This window comes from Taudactylus pleione, unplaced genomic scaffold (genome assembly GCF_031769625.1).
Source record: "Taudactylus pleione unplaced genomic scaffold, aTauple2 ptg001020l, whole genome shotgun sequence".
NCBI lineage: Eukaryota > Metazoa > Chordata > Amphibia > Anura > Myobatrachidae > Taudactylus > Taudactylus pleione.
The window spans coordinates 127,582-150,106 of NW_028285421.1; the positions used below are offsets into that span (position 1 = coordinate 127,582).

Sequence of the window (22,525 nt, forward strand, 5' to 3'; positions counted from 1 at the left end):
ACAGCTCCCAGCACACACTGATATGTGGTATTATTATTATATAGGGGGAGAGGGGACTGTACAGTGACATATGAGGGGGAATAACACTGCTCCCAGCACACACTGATATGTGGTATTATTACATAGGGAAGAGAGAACTGTACAGTGATATATGAGGAGGAATATCACAGCTCCCAGCTCACACTTATATGTGGTATTATTATTATTATATAGGTGAGAGGGGACTGTACAGTGATACATGAGGGGGAATAACAGAGCTCCCAGCACACACTGATATGTGTTGTTATTATTATTATATAGGGGAGAGGGACTGTATAGTGATATATGAGGGGAATAACACAGCTCCCAGCACACACTAATATGTGTTATTATTTTTATTATATAGGTGAGAGGGGACTGTACAGTGATATATGAGGGGGAATTACACAGCTCCCAGCACACACTGATATGTGGTATTATAATATAGGGGAGTGGGGCCTGTACAGTGATATATGAGGGGGAATAACACAGCTCCCAGCACACACTGATATGTGGTTTTATTATATAGGGGAGAGGGGACTGAACAGTGATATATGAGTAGGAATACCACATCTCCCAGCACACACTGATATGTGGTATTATTATTATATAGGGGTAGAGGGGACCGTACTGTGATATATGAGGGGGAATGTCCCAGCTCCCAGCACACACTGATATGTGGTATTATTACATAGGGAAGAGAGAACTGTACAGTGATATATGAGGAGGAATATCACAGCTCCCAGCACACATTGATATGTTATATTATTATTATATAGGTGAGAGGGGACTGTACAGTCATACATGAGGGGGAATAACACAGCTCCCAGCACACACTGATATGTTGTATTATTATATAGGGGAGAGAGGACCGTACAGTGATATATGAGGGGAAATAACACAGCTCCCAGCACACACTGATATGTGGTTTTAATATATAGGTGAGAGGGGACTGTACAGTGATATATGAGGGGGAATAACACAGCTCCCAGCACACACTGATATGTGGTTTTATTATATAGGGGAGAGGGGACTGTACAGTGATATATGAGGGGGAATAACACAGCTCCCAGCACACACTGATATGTGGTTTTATTATATAGGGGAGAGGGGACTGTACATTGATATATGAGTAGGAATAACACATCTCCCAGCACACACTGATATGTGGTATTATTATTATATAGGGGTAGAGGGGACCGTACAGTGATATATGAGGGGGAATGTCACAGCTCCCAGCACACACTAATACGTGCTATTATTATTATATAGGGGAGAGGGGACCGCACAGTGATATATGAGGAGGAATAACACTGCTCCCAACACACACTGATATGTGGTATTATTATATAAGGGTAGAGTGGACCATACAGTGATATATGAGGGGGAATAACACAGCTCCCAGCACACACTGATATGTGGTATTATTATTATATAGGGGAGAGGGGACCATACAGTGATATATGAGGGGGAATAACACAGCTCCCAGCACACACTGATATGTGGTATTATTATTATATAGGGGAGAGGGGACTGTACAGTGATATATGAGGGGGAATAACACAGCTCCCAGCACACACTGATATGTGGTATTATTACATAGGGAAGAGAGAACTGTATAGTGATATATGAGGAGGAATATCACAGCTCCCAGCACACACTGATATGTGGTATTGTTATTATATAGGTGAGAGGGGACCATACAGTGATATATGAGGGGGAATAACACAGCTCCCAGCACACACTGATACGTGCTATTATTATTATATAGGGGAGAGGGGACCGCACAGTGATATATGAGGTGGAATATCACAGCTCCCAGCACACACTGATATGTGGTATTATTATTATATAGGTGAGAGGGGACTGTACAGTGATATATGAGGGGGATTAATACAGCTCCCAGCACACACTGATATGTGGTTTTACTATATAGGGGAGAGGGGACTGTACAGTGATATATGAGGGGGAATAACACAGCTCCCAGCACACACTGATATGTGGTTTTATTATATAGGGGTGAGGGGACTGTACATTGATATTTGAGTAGGAATAACACAGCTCCCAGCACACACTGATATGTGGTATTATTATTATATAGGGGAGAGGGGACTGTACAGTGACATATGAGGGGGAATAACACAGCTCCCAGCACACACTGATATGTGGTATTATTACATAGGGAAGAGAGAACTGTATAGTGATATATGAGGAGGAATATCACAGCTCACATCACACACTGATATGTGGTATTATTATTATATAGTGGTAGAGGGGACCGTACAGTGATATATGAGGGGGAATAACACAGCTCCCAGCACACACTGATACGTGCTATTATTATTATATTGGGGAGAGGGGCCTGTACAGTGATATATTAGGGGGAATAACACTGCTCCCAGCACACACTGATATGTGGTATTATTACATAGGGAAGAGAGAACTGTACAGTGATATATGAGGAGGAATATCACAGCTCCCAGCTCACACTGATATGTGGTATTATTATTATTATATAGGTGAGAGGGGACTGTACAGTGATACATGAGGGGGAATAACAGAGCTCCTGGCACACACTGATATGTGTTGTTATTATTATTATATAGGGGAGAGGGACTGTATAGTTATATATGAGGGGAATAACACAGCTCCCAGCACACACTGATATGTGTTATTATTTTTATTATATAGGTGAGAGGGGACTGTACAGTGATATATGAGGGGGAATTACACAGCTCCCAGCACACACTGATATGTGGTATTATAATATAGGGGAGAGGGGCCTGTACAGTGATATATGAGGGGGAATAACACAGCTCCCAGCACACACTGATATGTGGTTTTATTATATAGGGGTAGAGGGGACCGTACTGTGATATATGAGGGGGAATGTCCCAGCTCCCAGCACACACTGATACGTGCTATTATTATTATATAGGGGAGAGGGGACCGCACAGTGATATATGAGGAGGAATAACACAGCTCCCAGCACACACTGATATGTGGTATTATTACATAGGGGAGAGAGAACTGTACAGTTATATATGAGGAGGAATATCACAGCTCCCAGCACACACGGATATGTGGTATTATTATGTAGGTGAGAGGGTACTGTACAGTGACACATGAGGGGGAATAACACAGCTCCCAGCACACACTGATATGTGTTGTTATTATTATTATATAGTGGAGAGGGGACCGTACAGTGATATATGAGGGGGAATAACACAGCTCCCAGCACACACTGATATGTGATATTATTATTATATAGGGGGGAGGGGACAGTACAATGATATATGAGGGGGAATAACACAGCTCACAGCACACACTGGTATGTGTTGTTATTATTATATAGGGGAGAGGGGCCTGTACAGTGATATATGAGGGGGAATAACACTGCTCCCAGCACACACTGATATGTGGTATTATTACATAGGGAAGAGAGAACTGTACAGTGATATATGAGGAGGAATAACACAGCTCCCAGCACACACTGATATGTGTTATTATTATTATTATATAGGGGAGAGGGGGAATAACACAGCTCCCAGCACACACTGATATGTTGTATTATTATTATATAGGGGAGAGGGGACCACACAGTGATATATGAGGGGAAATAACACTGCTCCCAGCACACACTGTTATGTGGTATTATTATATAGGGAAGAGAGGACTGTACAGTAATATATATGAGGAGCAATAACACAGCACCCTGCACAAACTGATATGTGGTATTATTATTATATAGGGGAGAGGGGACTGTACAGTGATATATGAGGGGGAATAACACAGCTCCCAGCATACACTGATATGTGGTTTTATTATTATATAGGGGAGAGGGGACTGTACAGTGATATATGAGGGGGACTAACACAGCTCCCAGTACACACTGATATGTGGTATTATTATTATATCGTGGAGAGGGGACTGATCAGTGATATATGAGGAATAACACAGCTCCCAGCACACACTGATATGTGGTATTATTATTATATAGGGGGAGAGGGGACCGTACAGTGATATATGAAGGGGAATAACAAATCTTCCAGCACACACTGATATGTGGTATTATATAGGGGAGAGTGTACTGTACAGTGATATATAAGGGGGAATAACACAGCTCCCAGCACACACTGATATGTGATATTATTATTATATAGGGGGGAGGGGACCGTACAATGATATATGAGGGGGAATAACACAGCTCCCAGTACACACTGATATGTGGTATTATTATTATATAGGGGGAGAGGCGACAGTTCAGTGATATATGAGGGGGAATAACACAGCTCTCAGCACACACTGATATGTGGTATTATTACATAGGGAAGAGGGAACTGTACAGTGATATATGAGGAGGAATATCACAGCTCCCAGCACACACTGATATATGGTTTATTATTATATAGGTGATAGGGGACTGTACAGTGATACATGAGGGGGAATAACACAGCTCCCAGCACACACTGATATGTTTTATTATTATTATATAGGGGAGAGGGGACCGTAAAGTGATATATGAGGGCGAATAACACTGCACCCAGCACACACTGTTATGTGGTATTATTATTATATAGATGAGAGGGCACTGTACAGTGATATATGAGGGGGAATAACACAGCTCCCAGCACACAGTGATATGTGGTTTTATTATATATGGGAGAGGGGACTGTACAGTGATATATGAGGAGTAATAACACAGCTCCCAGCACACACTGATATGTGTTATTATTATATAGGGGAGAGGGGCCTGTACTTTGATATGTTAGGGGGAATAACACTGCTCCCAGCACACACTGATATGTGGTATTATTACATAGGGAAGAGAGAACTGTACAGTGATATATGAGGAGGAATATCACAGCTCCCAGCACACACTGATATGTGGTATTATTATTATATAGGGGAGAGAGGACCGTACAGTGATATATGAGGGGGAATAACATAGCTCCCAGCACACACTGATATGTGGTTTTATTATATAGGGGAGAGGGGACTGTTCAGTGATATATGAGGAGGAATATCACAGCTCCCAGCACACACTGATATGTGGTTTATTATTATATAGGTGAGAGGGGACTGTACAGTGATACATGAGGGGGAATAACACAGCTCCCAGCACACACTGATATGTTTTATTATTATTATATAGGGGAGAGGGGACCGTAAAGTGATATATGAGGGGGAATAACACTGCACCCAGCACACACTGTTATGTGGTATTATTATATAGGGAAGAGAGGACTGTACAGTGATATATGAGGAGCAATAATACAGCTCCCAGCACCCGTAATATGTGGTATTATTATTATATATGGGGAGAGGGGACTGTACAGTGATATATGAGGAGGAATATCACAGCTCCCAGCACACACTGATATGTGGTATTATTATTATATAGGGGAGAGGGGACTGTACAGTGATGTATGAGAGGGAATAACACAGCTCCCAGCACACACTGATATGTGGTTTTATTATATAGGGGAGAGGGGACTGTACAGTGATATATGAGTAGGAATAACACATCTCCCAGCACACACTGATATGTGGTATTATTATTATATAGGGGTAGAGGGGACCGTACAGTGATGTATGAGGGGGAATGTCCCAGCTCCCAGCACACACTGATACGTGCTATTATTATTATATAGTGGAGAGGGGACCGCACAGTGATATATGAGGAGGAATAACACAGCTCCCAACACACACTGATATGTGTTATTATTATATAGGGGAGAGGGGCCTGTACTTTGATATATTAGGGGGAATAACACTGCTCCCAGCACACACTGATATGTGGTATTATTACATAGGGAAGAGAGGACCCTACAGTGATATATGAGGGGGAATAACACAGCTCCCAGCACACACTGATATGTGGTTTTATTATATAGGGGAGAGGGGACTGTTCAGTGATATATGAGGGGGAATAACACAGCTCCCAGCACACACTGATATGTGGTTTTATTATATAGGGGAGAGGGGCCTGTACAGTGATATATGAGGGGGAATAACACTGCTCCCAGCTCACGCTGATATGTTGTATTATTATTATATAGGGGAGAGGGGACCGTACAGTGATATATGAGGGGGAATAACAGCTCCCAGCACACACTGATATGTGGTTTTATTATATAGGGGAGCGGGGACTGGACAGTGATATTTGAGGAGGAATAACACAGCTCCCAGCACACACTGGTATGTGGTATTATTATTATATAGGGGTAGATGGGACCGTACAGTGATATTTGAGGGGGAATAACACAGCTCCCAGCACACACTGATATGTGTTATTATTATTATATAGGGAGAGGGACTGTATAGTGATATATGAGGGGAATAACACAGCTCCCAGCACACACTGATATGTGTTATTATTTTTATTATATAGGTGAGAGGGGACTGTACAGTGATGTATGAGTGGGAATAACACAGCTCCCAGCACACACTGACATGTGGTATAATTATTATATAGGGGAGAGGGGACTGTACAGTGATATATGAGGGGGAATAACATAGCTCCCAGCAAACACTAATATGTGGTATTACATAGGGGTAGAGTGGACCGTTCAGTGATATATGAAGGGGAATAACACAGCTCCCAGCACACAGTGATATGTGGTATTATTATTATATAGGGGAGAGGGGACTGTACAGTGATGTTTGAGGGGGAATAACACAGCTCCCAGCACACACTGATATGTGGTATTATTATTATATAGGGGGAGAGGGGACTGTAAAGTGATATATGAAGGGGAATAACACAGCTCCCAGCGCACACTGATATGTGGTATTATTACATAGGGGAGAGAGAACTGTACAGTTATATATGAGGAGGAATATCACAGCTCCCAGCTCACACTGATATGTGGTATTATTATTATTATATAGGTGAGAGGGTACTGTACAGTGATATATGAGGGGGAATAACACAGCTTCCATCACACACTGATATGTGATATTATTATTATATAGGGGGGAGGGGACCGTACAATGATATATGAGGGGGAATAACACAGCTCCCAGCACACACTGATATGTGTTATTATTATTATATAGGGGAGAGGGGACCGTACAGTGATATATGAGGAGGAATAACACAGCTCCCAGCAGACATGTGATTGTGACTGTACAGTGATATATGAGGGGGAATAACACAGCTCCCAGCATACACTGATATGTGGTTTTATTATTATATAGGGGAGAGGGGACTGTACAGTGATATATGAGGGGGAATAACACAGCTCCCAGTACACACTGATATGTGGTATTATTATTATATCGTGGAGAGGGGACTGTACAGTGATATATGAGGGGGAATAACACAGCTCCCAGCACACACTGATATGTTTTATTATTATTATATAGGGGAGAGGGGACCGTAAAGTGATATATGAGGGGGAATAACACTGCACCCAGTACACACTGTTATGTGGTATTATTATATAGGGAAGAGAGGACTGTACAGTGATATATGAGGAGCAATAACACAGCTCCCAGCACCCATTATATGTGGTATTATTATTATATAGGGGGAGAGGGGACTGTACAGTGATATATGAGGAGGAATAATACAGCTCCCAGCACACACTGATATGTGGTATTATTATATAGGGGGAGAGGGGACCGTACAGTGATATATGAAGGGGAATAACAAATCTTCCAGCACACACTGATATGTGGTATTATATAGGGGAGAGTGTACTGTACAGTGATATATAAGGGGGAATAACACAGCTCCCAGCACACACTGATATGTGATATTATTATTATATAGGGGGGAGGGGACCGTACAATGATATATGAGGGGGAATAACACAGCTCCCAGTACACACTGATATGTGGTATTATTATTATATAGGGGGAGAAGGGACAGTTCAGTGATATATGAGGGGGAATAACACAGCTCTCAGCACACACTGATATGTGGTATTATTACATAGGGAAGAGGGAACTGTACAGTGATATATGAGGAGGAATATCACAGCTCCCAGCACACACTATGTGGTTTATTATTATATAGGTGAGAGGGGACTGTACAGTGATACATGAGGGGGAATAACACAGCTCCCAGCACACACTGATATGTTTTATTATTATTATATAGGGGAGAGGGGACCGTAAAGTGATATATGAGGGGGAATAACACTGCACCCAGCACACACTGTTATGTGGTATTATTATATAGGGAAGAGAGGACTGTACAGTGATATATGAGGAGCTATAACACAGCTCCCAGCACCCATTATATGTGGTATTATTATTATATAGGGGGAGAGGGGACTGTACAGTGATATATGAGGAGGAATAATACAGCTCCCAGCACACACTGATATGTGGTATTATTATTATATAGGGGAGAGGGGACCGTACAGTGATATATGAGGGGGAATAACACAGTACCCGCCACACACTGCTATGTGGTATAATTATTATATCGTGGAGAGGGGGCTGTACAATGATATATGAGGGGGAATAACACAGCTCCCAGTACACACTGATATGTGGTATTATTATTATATAGGGGAGAGGGGACTGTACAGTGATATATGAGGGGGAATAACACAGCTCCCAGTACACACTGATATGTGGTATTATTATTATATAGGGGGAGAGGGGACCGTACAGTCATATATGAAGGGGAATAACAAAGTTTCCAGCACACACTGATATGTGGTATTATTATATCGGGGAGAGGGTACTGTACAGTGATATATGAGGGGGAATAACACAGCTCCCAGCACACACTATGTGATATTATTATTATATAGGGGGGAGGGGACCGTACAATGATATATGAGGGGGAATAACACAGCTCACAGCACACACTGATATGTGGTATTATTATTTTCTACTTCAGGGTCCATAGGGTATCCACAGGATACCTTGGGTTATAGGTGATGACAGTCTTCTGGCACCACAGAGTTAAAGTTTTCAGCCTCCCAGGATGCTTCTGAGTCCCTCTCCTATACCCCGCCCCCGGGCCAAGGCATCTCAGTTTCATCGGTGCCTGGCCGGAGTCAGAGGCACTGTGCAGAGGGGGGCTGTGAAGAGCCCCTGAAGTTTCTTTTACAGGCAGCGCTGGCTGCACATCTGGGAGTACAGCATGGACAGTCAGTTCTGACGTCCATGCCGTCTACCCTACACCCCGCCGGTACCAGAACGCCGGTACTGATCCGGGGATGCTGGTAGACATCTGGGGTCACGGCTAGCGGTGCCCCCAGATGTCTTGGACTATGGCCAGATCCCAGGGGATAGCAGGTAAGCTGCGGGGTCCCGCGGTGGGTCCCCGCTGGTCACATGGTCCTGAGTCCCCAGACAGGGGGCTCCCTGGGGACTGGCTGCAGCGTGGAGCCAGGCGACCAACCTGCGCTTCCACTACCCCCTGGGACAGCGGGCCGCTGCTGAGTGGCATGCGCTGCGGCGTCCCAGGGGTTAAATGTATGCCAGGGCAGCGCGCTTTCCCTGTCTCACAGCCGGCACCTTCCCTGCACACAGCCTCTCTGCTCTGTCTGATTGGCCATAGTGTGTCAGCGCTCCTCCCCCAGGCCGGCCTCCTTCATCCTCTGCTCCTCGGTGGCCATCTTTGAAGCATGGTGAACGCTGCTGGAAGCCTATGAGCGGTGGCATTGCGGTCTGGGTCCCCCAGCATACCTCTCCTCTGTTTGTCACAGGTCAGTGTATGCAGTGCTGAGTCCTACCATCCTGAGGGTCTGAGTAGTTGAGAATCAGCGCTTATAGTGCAGGGATTTGTTTCTTCTGCATTGTATGTGACTGAACTGCTAGCCTGCTGTCTGTACTTTCACTTTCTACTGTCAGCTTTATTACTGACCTGATCTTGCTTTGCTCAAAGCCCTTGCGGTGCGCGGTGTGCAGGGTGTTATTCACACTATACCAATGAGTATAGGTGTGAGTGTCACATACTTACCATCATGTCTGAGACTGACTTTCCTCTCCAGCTCATGTGTACTAAATGTAAGGCACCAATAGCGGAGGGGGAGGGTAACGCGGAGGGGTTATGTCCCCAGTGCCTGGCACTGTCACGGCCGATTATGGTCACGGTCTCGGTACAGGAACCTCCCTGGGCTTGTTTCGTTAAGGTGCTTACAACCCTTGTGGGCCAGCTAGCTCCGCCACCTGCGTTTACCCAGACGGGTTTGTCCCAGCAGTCAGTGGTGTCGTCACCCATGCGGGAGTTCCCGAGACAATTGATGGTACCCCACAGTCTCCCTGTCCCTTCCCAGGTTTCTCCGGAGCCTGCGTGGGTTAATACTCTAACTACATCGGTTCAGCATTTGTCCGATGTTTTACAGGGGGAGTCTGTGTTGCGGCCTCATAACGGCCGGTGGCGTCTTTATCTGCTCCTTATGGGGATGACGATGAAACGTCAGATGATGGGGAGATTCTGGATCTATCTGACCAAGAACCTCTCCGTACCAAAGAGCCGGACGCTAAGTCCAAGGTGTATATCCCTGGTCTTATTCGAGCGGTCCGATCGGCTTTAGTTATTGGGGATATTGATTCTTCGGTGGCCACATTCATATATGCCTTTTTAAGGATATTAAGGGTGAGGCTACGGTGTTCCCTCTTTCTGATCAATTAGTGGATCATTTAGAGGAGGCGTGGAAAAATCCAGATAAACGGTTTCAGCCCCAGAGGCGCTTAGCCGTGGCTTATCCGTTTGCGGTCAATTATTTTTCTAAGTGGGAATCCCCTACGCAAGTGGATTCACATGTCACACGCCTAGTCAAAAGTGCCACGTTGCCTATGCCTTCGATGTCATCCTTGAAGGATGTCACTGACCGCAGGGTGGAGATCTGCCTCAAATCCATTTATTCCCTTGCAGGGGGAGCATCCAGACCGGCTATGGCCGTGTGTTGGGTAGCCAGAGCTATGGAGCGCTGGGCGGATAATTTGGAGGCGTCTTTGGACTCTGACTGTTCGGCTGAACAGACCAAGTTGGTGGGCAATCTCCGAGACTCGGCCACTTACATTAATGAAGCGGCCTTAGATATTTGTATGTTCACCTCTAGGATCTCCTCTGCAGCCGTGGCTGCTCGTCGCACCTTATGGTTGCGTTCTTGGAAAGCGGATGCGGATTCCAAAAAAGGATTAGAAGGTCTACTATTTGGTCCAGATCTGGACAAAATTGTAGTTACGTTGGCAGCAGCAAAATCTGCATGTCTTCCGTCTGCTACGATTCCTTCTAGTGCTGGTGGGTCGTCCTTTTGGCCTCACAGGGCCCAAGGTAGGCCTAAAGTACAGTCCTTTCCACGGCAGGCTGGGACCAAGAAATTGTCCAAGCCCAAGAAACAGGTCTGGAGTACCAGACGTCCGGCTCCTAGGTCAGATAACAAACCTGCGGCCTGACGGTCCAGGCCTCCCTTTGGGGGACCCCAAAGTGGGGGGCGCCTGCTTCAGTTCGCCCAGTGCTGGTCGAGGACTACAACAGACACTTGGGTTCAGGAGGTGGTCTCTCACGGTTATGCCCTCTCCTTTCGGGACAGGCCTTCCGCTAGACTGGAGCAAAGCCTCGGAACTGCGGAAGGTTTTGCACATTATGCTCCAGGCCGGAGTTTCAGTGCATGTTCCAATTTCCCAGAGAGGCCTGGGTTTCTATTCCATTCTATTTTTGGTGCAGAAACCCAATGGGTCTTACCGTTCAATACTAAACCTAAAGGCCCTCAACAAGTCCTTGTGGGTGCCTCTGTTTCGGATTGAGACCCTGCGGTCCATTATTCTGGCACTGGAACCTGGGGACTACATGGTGTCATTGGACATCCAGGACGCTTACCTGCATGTCCCTATTCTTTTGCGCCATCAGCAGTTCCTCAGATTGGCAATCTGCAACGAACATTTCCAGTTCCGGGCACTGCCTTTTGGCCTGGTGACTGCTCCACGGGTATTCACCAAGGTCATGGCAGTCATGGCGGCTCTCCTGCGGACCCAGGGAGTCCGACTGTTGCCTTATCTGGACGACCTCCTGTTGATAGCGGGGTCTCCAGACCTTCTTTTACACCATCTGGATCTGACAATTGCGGTACTGCAACGTCACGGCTGGTTGACAAACTGGCAGAGGTCCACTCTCACTCTGTCTCAGAGGATCCTGCACCTCGGGGCCTTATTGGACTCCAGGCAGCAGTGGATCTTTGTGACGGAGGAAAAGATCACTCCAAACCTCTGCTGCTATTGCTCCGGTCCAGATGGAATGGATTGCCTCAGTGTCTCAAGTCCCAGACGATGGGGCTCACTCCGGACGTTCGCCTGTTTCTAACCTGGTGTTTGCAGACGACCCACCTCAACAAGGGTCGCCCGTTCTGGGTGGCGAACTGGGTCCTGTTAACAACGGACGCCAGTCTCCGGGGCTGGGGAGCTGTCACGGATCCACACTTGTTTCAGGGCAGGTGGACTCGGGCGGAAGCGGATCTTCCAATAAACATTTTGGAGCTCCATGCGGTGTCAAGAGCTCTCCAGCTGGCACAGCCGGTTCTCCAGGGTCACCCTGTGCAGGCCCCGTCGGACAACGCCACCACGGTGGCCTATTTAAACCAGCAAGGAGGAACCCAAAGTCGGGCAGCACTCGCAGAAGTGTTCTGTATTCTGGTCTGGGCGGAGCGCAATCTCCCAGCATTATCAGCAGTGTTCACCCCGGGAGTCCTCAACTGGGAAGCGGATTTTCTCAGCAGGCAGGACGTGCATCCGGGAGAGTGGTCTTTACACCAGGACGTCTTTCGGAGTCTGGTGGACAAGTGGAGTCTTCCAGAGATAGACCTCATGGCGTCCCGGCACAACAACAAGTTGCCGGTGTACGGTCTCGAACAAGAGACGAAAAGGCGTCTCTGGTGTATGCCCTGTCCGTCCAGTAGACGTTCCAGTTTGCCTACCTTTTTCCTCGTTTTCCCTTCTTCCGCGGGTAATAGGGAAATTCAAATCAAGAAGGAGGTACGCTACTGTTGATAGCTCCCGAGTGGCCCAGACGGCACTGGTTCTCCGACCTCCAGAGTCTGTCAGTAGACGTTCCTCTGAGGTTACCATTACGACCGAATCTGCTGTCACAGGGTCCTTGTCTTCACCCGGACCTGACTCGGTGTGGCTGTTGAAACGGTCATGCTAAGGTCCAGAGGGTTTTTCTGGCTCCGTGGTGCAAACCATACTAAGAGCTCGTAAACCTTCCTCGGCAAGAATATACCATGGTGTGTGGCATACGTTCTTCCGGTGGTGTAGACCTAGAGGGTATTCCCTTAGGGAGTTCCGCCTGTCTAGGGTGTTGGCTTTCCTACAGGCTGGACTGGATCATGGGCTTCGCCTGGCTTCTCTGAAAGTGCAGGTGTCTGCCCTGTCAGTCTGGTTTCATCGTAGGATTGCTGCGCTCTCTGATGTGCACACCTTTATGCGAGGTGTTCTTCGCATTCAGCTACCTTTTGTTCCACCGGTGACACCTTGGAATTGGGCTGTGGTCCTGAGAGTTCTCCAGGGACCGCCGTTTGAACCACTGGACTCAGTGGACTTTAAATGGCTTACAGCTAAAACCATATTCCTTCTGGCCATTGCCTCGGCCAGAAGGGTTTCGGATTTAGGGGTTCTCTCTTGTAGACCCCCTTTTCTGATTTTTCATAGGAATAGGGCGGTGCTTCGCACTCGTCCGGGATTCCTTCCCGAAGTGGTATCCAGTTTTCACATCAATGAAGAAATTGTTGTGCCGGCTTTCAATTCACCTGGACTTTCAGTGGGTGACGCCACTTGGCATATTGTGCGGGCATTGAGAATTTATGTTGACCGCACTTCTTCTTTTAAGAAGTCGGACGCCTTGTTTGTCCTCTATGGCTTTCGCAAAAAGGGTTGGCCTGCTTCAAAGTAGACTTTGGCAGGCTGGATTCGTATGGCAATTTCAGAAGCTTATCTTCATGAAGGTCTTCCAGTTCCCTCCTTGGTGAGGGCTCATTCCACTAGGTCTGTGGGTCCTTCGTGGGCAGCTAGACGTGGTGCCTCTGCAGTTCAGATCTGCAAGGCTGCTACGTAGTATTCTGTCCATACCTTTGTGAGGTATTACGCTTTTGACACCTTTGCCTCTCAGAATGCTTCCTTCGGGCGGTGGATTCTCCTCTCAGCACAGGAGCGTCCCCACCCTTAAAGGATACTGCTTTGGGACATCCCCAAGGTATCCTGTGGATACCCTATGGACCCTGAAGTAGAAAATATGAGATATGGTAAGAACTTACCCTTGTTATCTCTATTTCTACGAAGTCCATAGGGTTCCACAGGACTCCCGCCCTGTCGCACCTGTACTGCAGATGGGCTTTATTCTGGTCACCGGTTTTTCCGTCTCCCTATGGTGAGAATGAGATTCTTGTGAGTGTCCAGATTTTTTCTTCTCTCTCTTTCTTCTCCTCCTCCGGCCTATGGCTTGTGACGTAACTGAGATGCCTTGGCCCGGGGGTGGGGTATAGGAGAGGGACCCAGATGCATCCTGGGAGGCTGAAAACTTTAACTCTGTGGTGCCTGAAGACTGACGTCATCACCTATACCCCAAGGTATCCTGTGGAAGTTCTTACCATATCTCATATTATATAGGGGAGAGGCGACAGTACAGTGATATATGAGGGGAATAACACAGCTCTCAGCACACACTGATATGTGGTATTATTATATAGAGGGGAGGTAACTGTATATTGATATATGAGGGGGAATAACACAGCTCCCAGCACACACTGATTTGTGTTATTATTATATAGGGGAGAGGGACTGTACAGTGATATATGAGGGGGAATAAGACAACTCTCAGCACACACTGATATGTGGTATTATTATTATATAGGGGGAAGGTAACTGTATAGTGATATATGAGGGGGAATAACACAGCTCCCAGCACACACTGATATGTGTTATTATTATTATATAGGGGAGAGGGACTGTACAGTGATATATGAGGGGGAATAACACAGCTCCCAGCACACACTAATATGTGGTATTATTATATATGTGAGAGGGGACTGTACAGTGATATATGAGGGCGAATAACACAGCTCCCAGCACACACTGATATGTGGTATTATAATTATATAGGGGAGAGGGGACCGTACAGTGATATATGCGGGGGAATAACACAGCTCCCAGCACATACTGATATGTGGTATTATTATTATATAGGGGAGAGGGGACCGTACAGTGATATATGAGGGGGAATAACACAGCTCCCAGCACACACTGATATGTGGTATTATTATATAGCGGAGAGGGGCCTGTACAGTGATATATGAGGGGGAATAACACTGCTCCCAGCACACACTGATATGTGGTATTATTATTATATAGGGGAGAGGGGACTGTACAGTGATATATGAGGGGGAATAACACAACTCCCAGCACACACTGATATGTGGTATTATTACATAGGGAAGAAAGAACTGTACAGTGATATATGAGGAGGAATATCACAGCTCCCAGCACACACTGATATGTGGTATTATTATTATATAAGTGAGAGGGGACTGTACAGTGATAAATGAGGGGGAATAACACAGCTCCCAGCACACACTGATATGTTGTATTATTATTATATAGGGGAGAGAAGACCGTACAGTGATATATGAGGGGGAATAACACAGCTCCCAGCACACACTGATATGTGGTATTATTATATAGGGGAGAGGGGACTGTACAGTGATATATGAGGAGGAATAACACAGCTCCCAGCACACACTGATATGTGGTATTATTATTATATAGGGGAGAGGGGACTGTACAGTGATATATGAGGAGGAATAACACAGCTCCTAGCACACACTGATATGTGGTATTATTATTATATAGGGGAGAGGGGACTGTACAGTGATATATGAGGGGGAATAACACAGCTCCCAGCACACACTGATATGTGGTATTATTATATAGGGGGGAGGGGACTGTACAGTGATATATGAGGAGGAATAACACAGCTCCCAGCACACACTGATATGTGGTATTATTATTATATAGGGAGAGGGGACTATACAGTGATATATGTGGGGAATAACACAGCTCCCAGCACACACTGATATGGTATTATTATATAGGGGAGAGGGGACTGTACAGTGATATATGGGGGGGAATAATACAGCTCCCAGCACACACTGATATGTGGTATTGTTATTATATAGGGGAGAGGGGACTGTACAGTGATATATGAGGAGGAATAACACAGCTTCCAGCACAAACTGATATGTGGTATTATTACATAGGGGGGAGGAGACCGTACAGTGATATGTGAGGGGGAATAACACAGCTCCCAGCACACACTGATATGTGGTATTATTATATAGGGGAGAGGGGACTGTACAGTGATATATGAGGGGGAATAACACAGCTCCCAGCACACACTGATATGTGTTATTATTATTATTATATAGGGGAGAGGGACTGTACAGTGATATATGAGGGGGAATAACACTGCTCCCAGCACACACTGATATGTGGTATTATTACATAGGGAAGAGAGAACTGTACAGTGATATATGAGGAGGAATATCACAGCTCCCAGCACACACTGATATGTGGTATTATTATTATATATGGGAGAGTGGACTGATCAGTGATATATGAGGAATAACACAGCTCCCAGCACACACTGATATGTGTTGTTATTATTATTATATAGGGGGAGAGGGGACCGTACAGTGATATATGAAGGGGAATAACAAATCTTCCAGCACACACTGATATGTGGTATTATTATATAGGGGAGAGGGTACTGTACAGTGATATATGAGGGGGAATAACACAGCTCCCAGCACACACTGATATGTGATATTATTATTATATAGGGGGGAGGGGACTGTACAGTGATACATGAGGGGGAATAACACAGCTCCCGGCACACACTGATATGTGGTATTATTATTATATAGGGGAGAGGGGACCGTAAAGTGATATATGAGGGGGAATAACACTGCTCCCAGCACACACTGTTATGTGGTATTATATAGGGAAGAGAGGACTGTACAGTGATACATGAGGAGCAATAACACAGCTCCCAGCACACACTGATATGTGGTATTATTATTATATATGGGGGAGGGGACTGTACAGTGATATATGACATGGAATAACACAGCACCCGCCACACACTGATATGTGGTATAATTATTATATCGTGGAGAGTGGGCTGTACAATGATATATGAGGGGGAATAACACAGCTGCCAGCATACACTGATATGTGGTATTATTATTATATAGGGGAGAGGTGACTGTACAGTGATATATGAGGGGGAATAACACAGCTCCCAGTACACACTGATATGTGGTATTATTATTATATAGGGGAGAGGGGACTGTACAGTGATATATGAGGGGGAATAACACAGCTCCCAGCACACACTGATATGTGTTGTTATTATTATTATATAGGGGAGAGGGACTGTACAGTGATATATGAGGGGGAATAACACAGCTCCCAGCACACACTGATATGTGTTATTATTATATAGGGGAGAGGGACTGTACAGTGATATATGAGGGGGAATAACACAGCTCCCAGCACACACTGATATTTGGTATTATTATTATATAGGGGAGGGGACCGTACAGTGTTATATGAGAAGGAATAACACAGCTCCCAGCATACACTGATATGTGGTCCTCTGGATATTACAGACGGTGTCACACCTGTCCTTGCAGCTCCCCGGAGCATCCTTAGGATGCTCCAGGCATTGCCGTAATCACCGGCGATTGTGGCCCCGCCCCGTGTGATGTCACATGGAGGGGGCGTGGCCTGTATCGGGCCCGCAAATAATGTTATATATATATCAAAGTGGTCCTCGGCAGAAATAAGGTTCCCCACCCCTGCAGTAGATAGAAAATGTCATCTGACACACAGTCTTATAGAGGATCACACACAAGAAACATTTGCAGAGATAAAAAATTTTTTAACATACTTATCAATTAAATTCTAAAATTAATCTTGATTAGGTTGTTTTGTAAGTTAGCATCTGATTTCTTAAGGAGCGATTCTGTTTCTGCCACAAGGCAGTGAGAATGTCCAACTTATTAATTCGCTTAGTGAAATTAAAAAAACCTGCTATGCTAACAGTTTAATGTTAAAAATCTTAGGTTCAGTGCACTGTACCCTTATTGCAATAAAAAGATAAGATCTCACCACCATTGTAACCTCCGTGAAGCTTCTATAGGTGCATGAAGATCCTATTTACTCTCCCTTATTTCCACCTCGATGATCCTAGGTTAGGATGGTGTGGAGGGTGAGAGGTTGTGCGAGACTTCTCTGTATGGGTCCACACTCCTATTGGGTAGTAAAAGGAGTGACACACTCCGGTATGTGGCTGTTTCCGCCAAAGTTAATGGTAGGTATACCGAGCCTACTCTGCAGCGGCTGAAGAGTCTTAATAGCGGCTGGTTAAAAATGAAAGTTCACTTACAGTATACCACATTGGGTCGTATTCAGGTGCAGTCGTAACCGCTTCTTTTCTGTCACTCTCTCTATTCCTCACATTACTCTGAACGATTCAGGTCCCGTCTGTGTACCTCACAGCTGCTCCGAGTGATCCAGATTTCGTCTGTGTTTCTCACAAATGTTCTGTGTGATCCGGGTCCCGTCTATATTCCTCACAGCTGCTCTGAGTGATCCAGGTACTATCTGTGTTTCTCACAGCTGCTCTTAGCGATCCAGGTCCTGTCTGTGTTCCTCATAGCTGCTCTGAGCAATCCAGGTCCCGTCTGTGTTTCTCACAGCTGCTCTGAGCGATCCAGGTCCCGTCAATGTTCCTTACAGCTGCTCTCAGCGATCCAGGTCCTGTCTGTGTTCCTCACAGCTGCTCTGAGCGATCCATGTCCCATAAGGGTTCCTCACAGCTGCTCTGAGCGATCCATGTCCCATAAGGGTTCCTCACAGCTGCTCTGAGCGATCCATGTCCCATAAGGGTTCCTCACAGCTGCTCTGAGCAATCCAGGTCCCATCTGCGTTTCTCACAACTGCTCTGAGCGATCCAGGTCCGGTCTGTGTTCCTCACAGCTGTTCTTAGCGATCCAGGTCCTGTCTGTGTTTCTCACAGTTGCTCTGAACGATCCAGGTCCTGTCTGTGTTCCTCACAGCTGCTCTGAGCGATCCAGGTCCTATCTGTGTTACTCACAGCTGCTCAGCGATTCAGGGCCTAGTTAATGTTCCTCACAGCTATTCTGAATGATCCAGGTCCTGTCTGTGTTCCTCACAGCTCCTCTGAGCGATCCAAGTCCCGTCCGTGTTTCTCACAGCTGCTCTGAGCGATCCAGGTCCTGTCTGTGTTCCTCACAGCTCCTCTGAGCAATCCAGGTTCTGTCTGTATTCCTCAAAGCTCCACTGAGCGTTCCAGGTCCCGTCTGTGTTTCTCATAGCTGCTCTTAGCGATCCAGGTCCAGTCTGTGTTTCTCACAGCTGCTCTGAGCGATCCAGGTCCCGTCTGTGTTCCTCACAGCTGCTGGGAAAAGATTCAAGGCTCTTGTATTTCTTTGCTTAGGAAACCAGATTATTTATTAGTGGCATATGCTTGTCCACTGAGTCTTTATAATGGAGTAATGTATCATATATATATATGTGTGTGTGTGTGTGTGTGTGTGTGTGTGTGTGTGTGTGTGTGTGTGTGGTGATAACGTATTGGTGATGTCCTAGTAGAGAGTTATGGGGGATTTCAGGAAACACTCCCAGAGCTTATGACAAAACCTCAGCTATGTCCCATTCTGATTATGTATGTATTTTTGCATGTATGTTATTTCTGTGTATGTATGTATGTATTCATGTATGTAATATGTATGTCCCTAGGAAATTGACCGAATAGTGTAATTTATATTTTCTGTAATTATGGGGTCTGACATTGTTAGTTTCTAGGGTGTAATTAAAATGAAAACCATTTTCTGTGGAAAGCCCCCGTTTTTGTCCCATAGTTATGTAACTGGATACCTGTAATGGCAGCTGTGGAGTCAGGAGCATAGTGAAATATAAATTGTTTATTGAAACAAAAACATAGTCCAGGCAATGCAGAAAGTCAGGAGTGTTACATGAACCGGACTGGAACTGGTGGTAAACAGAACTTGAAGGTGTGCAAAGCTGGATACAAACAACCATATGCTGGTGGATGAGTCAGAGTCACATGCAGCAATAGGAGGAACAGCTTGCAGAGGCCCAGCTGGCTTTAGCTGCACATATTATGGGCTGGAGATATACAGACTGGATACAAGCAAAGGCAAAAAGCTGCAGAGTAGATGAGACAGACTCAGACAGCAGTGTAGCTGCAGTTTGCACAAGTATTATAGACAGGAGCGCAGGTAAAGGACATGGAATACAATCCAGGGAAAACAATCGATGACCAGCAGGGGGCATGGTAAGGGGCAGGAATAAATAGTCTGTGAGGCAGGTGATAAAACAGGGGAGTGATATTAACTCCTGCATGTAAGGAGACAATGGGCCTGATTCAGAGCCGGACGCAATTAGCGCTCGCTCGTCCTGAAAATAGGGGTGGCTATTCAAATGAACCGTTCGCTGTTTGCGGTCTGTTCACGTCTTGGTCTGAACGAGCGAACAAAACTTGCGGTCGTTTTTTGGGAAACTACGCCCCCTGGCCGCTCGCATCCTACGTCATGTCCGCTATTTATTAGATTAATCGAGTACATCGAACAGGGTATGAACTGCTCGCTATTCTTGTGGTTGGTTTTTGCTACCACAATTTTGCGAGCAGTTCTGGCTTAAAAAAAACCCAGTGACGTGGTCAATGACGCTGCTGTATTAATTATGCACACCCATAAAACGCCCGTTTTGACCTTAAAGCACGCCTGCGATCGGATCTCCACTCCCCGTTTTCAAGCACCTTCCCCTGTTACCACCCACATACGCCTCATCCTGTCACTCAAATTAGCAGGCATTCGCTATTTTGCGAGCACATGAATTTCGGCCGCACTGACTGGTTTGCGCATGCGTATAATGATCCGTACGCATGCGCAGTTGGGCAAACATCTCTCGGAGCGAACGAGCTGCCGCTTACGAGTGGCTCTGAATCAGGCCCAATGTCAGATACAAAATAAAGGACAGTGTCCAAACACAGATGTAACTTATTTCTAGTGGTACAAAGCATTTGATGTGTCTTGGTGGAATAAGAACCCCTGGGCCAGGAGAGGAGCATTGGTGTAACCTTATGCAGTACAGCGTTGTGTGACAGCCCCTGAGTCTTATGTTGCTGGGTCACAGGAACCTCTGTAGACACTGGTCAGGGCTCTATGGCTGGGGGGAAAGGGGAGACTTACTGGTTACACAGCGTTACATGTCTCACTGTTATATGTATTATCTGTGATGTCTGTTATATTTATTCTATTTATTCCTAGAAAGTCCTGCTCTGAGGAACCAGAGTCATTATTCAACATTGCACATTCTGTATTCTCACTGATTCACTGAGGATGGGCAAGGACGGGAGTCACCGTACTGAGAAGATCTTACAGCTCACCCTAGAGATCATCTTCGTTCTAACTGGGGAGGTGAGAGGGTCTGGGAGTGTCACATTGTCATCACTTATATCTATAGTAATAACACGGACATGACTGGGGAGGTGAGAGGGTCTGGGAGTGTCACATTGTCATCACTTATATCTATAGTAATAATACAGGGACATGACTGGGGAGGTGAGGGGATCTGGGAGTGTCACAGTGACATCACTTATATCTATAGTAATAATACAGGGACATGACTGGGGAGGTGAGAGTATCTGGGAGTGTCACAGTGACATCACTTATATCTATAGTAATAATACAGGGACATGACTGGGGATGTGAGGGGATCTGGGAGTGTCACTGTGAGATCACTTATATCTATAGTAATAATATAGGGACATGACTGGGGAGGTGAGGGGGATCTGGGAGTGTCACAGTGACATCACTTATATCTATAGTAATAATACAGGGACATGACTGGGGAGGTGAGAGGATCTGGGAGTGTCACAGTGACATCACTTATATCTATAGCAATAACACAGGGACATCTTTGTGGAGGTGAGGGGATCTGGGACTGTATTCAGTGATAATTGGTGTCTCCCCCAATAAACAGGATTACACAGTAGTGAAGAAGACATCCGGTGAGTGTGAGACACCCAGCAGATGTCCCCATGTGTCAGGAGGACTGAGCAGGACCCAGAGCCCCATCACGGTGCCTCCACCTCACTCACTGATACATGAGAAACACAATAAACAGAAGATTCTGGAACTCACCAACAGGATCATTCAGCTTCTGACTGGAGAGGTGACTGCTGGGAATGGGACATTATTATAGTAAATTTGGCCACAACATTGGCTTAATTATCTCTAGCCGATGCGGACAATCACTCAGTAGAACAAAAGATGTTTTTTCTGCTTACACGCCTCTATCAGCATCAGTAAAAGGCCATGTTAATAATTGTAGCATAGCACATCGTTAGTCCAGCAGATATATTGCAAGCAACAACTTTCAATATATTTTTCATACTCTGGGGCTTTCCACCATCATTGTACATTGTACATGG

The 22,525-nt window shown here is 45.7% G+C and overlaps 2 protein-coding genes across 2 annotated transcripts in view; one reads left to right on the top strand and one right to left on the bottom strand.

Annotated features, from left to right (window-relative positions):
- Positions 1-22,525, bottom strand: part of LOC148454244 (uncharacterized) — a 177,551-nt gene that overhangs the window by 35,994 nt on the left and 119,032 nt on the right. The gene's annotated exons all lie outside the window — the stretch shown is intronic.
- The window catches only part of LOC148454245 (uncharacterized), a 36,975-nt gene that overhangs the window by 8,699 nt on the left and 5,751 nt on the right, over positions 1-22,525 (top strand). Inside the window, 2 exon segments of the mRNA XM_088461144.1 lie at positions 21,360-21,509; positions 22,075-22,266. Coding sequence (XP_088317270.1) covers positions 21,432-21,509; positions 22,075-22,266 — 270 coding nt within the window. The 5' untranslated portion in view covers positions 21,360-21,431.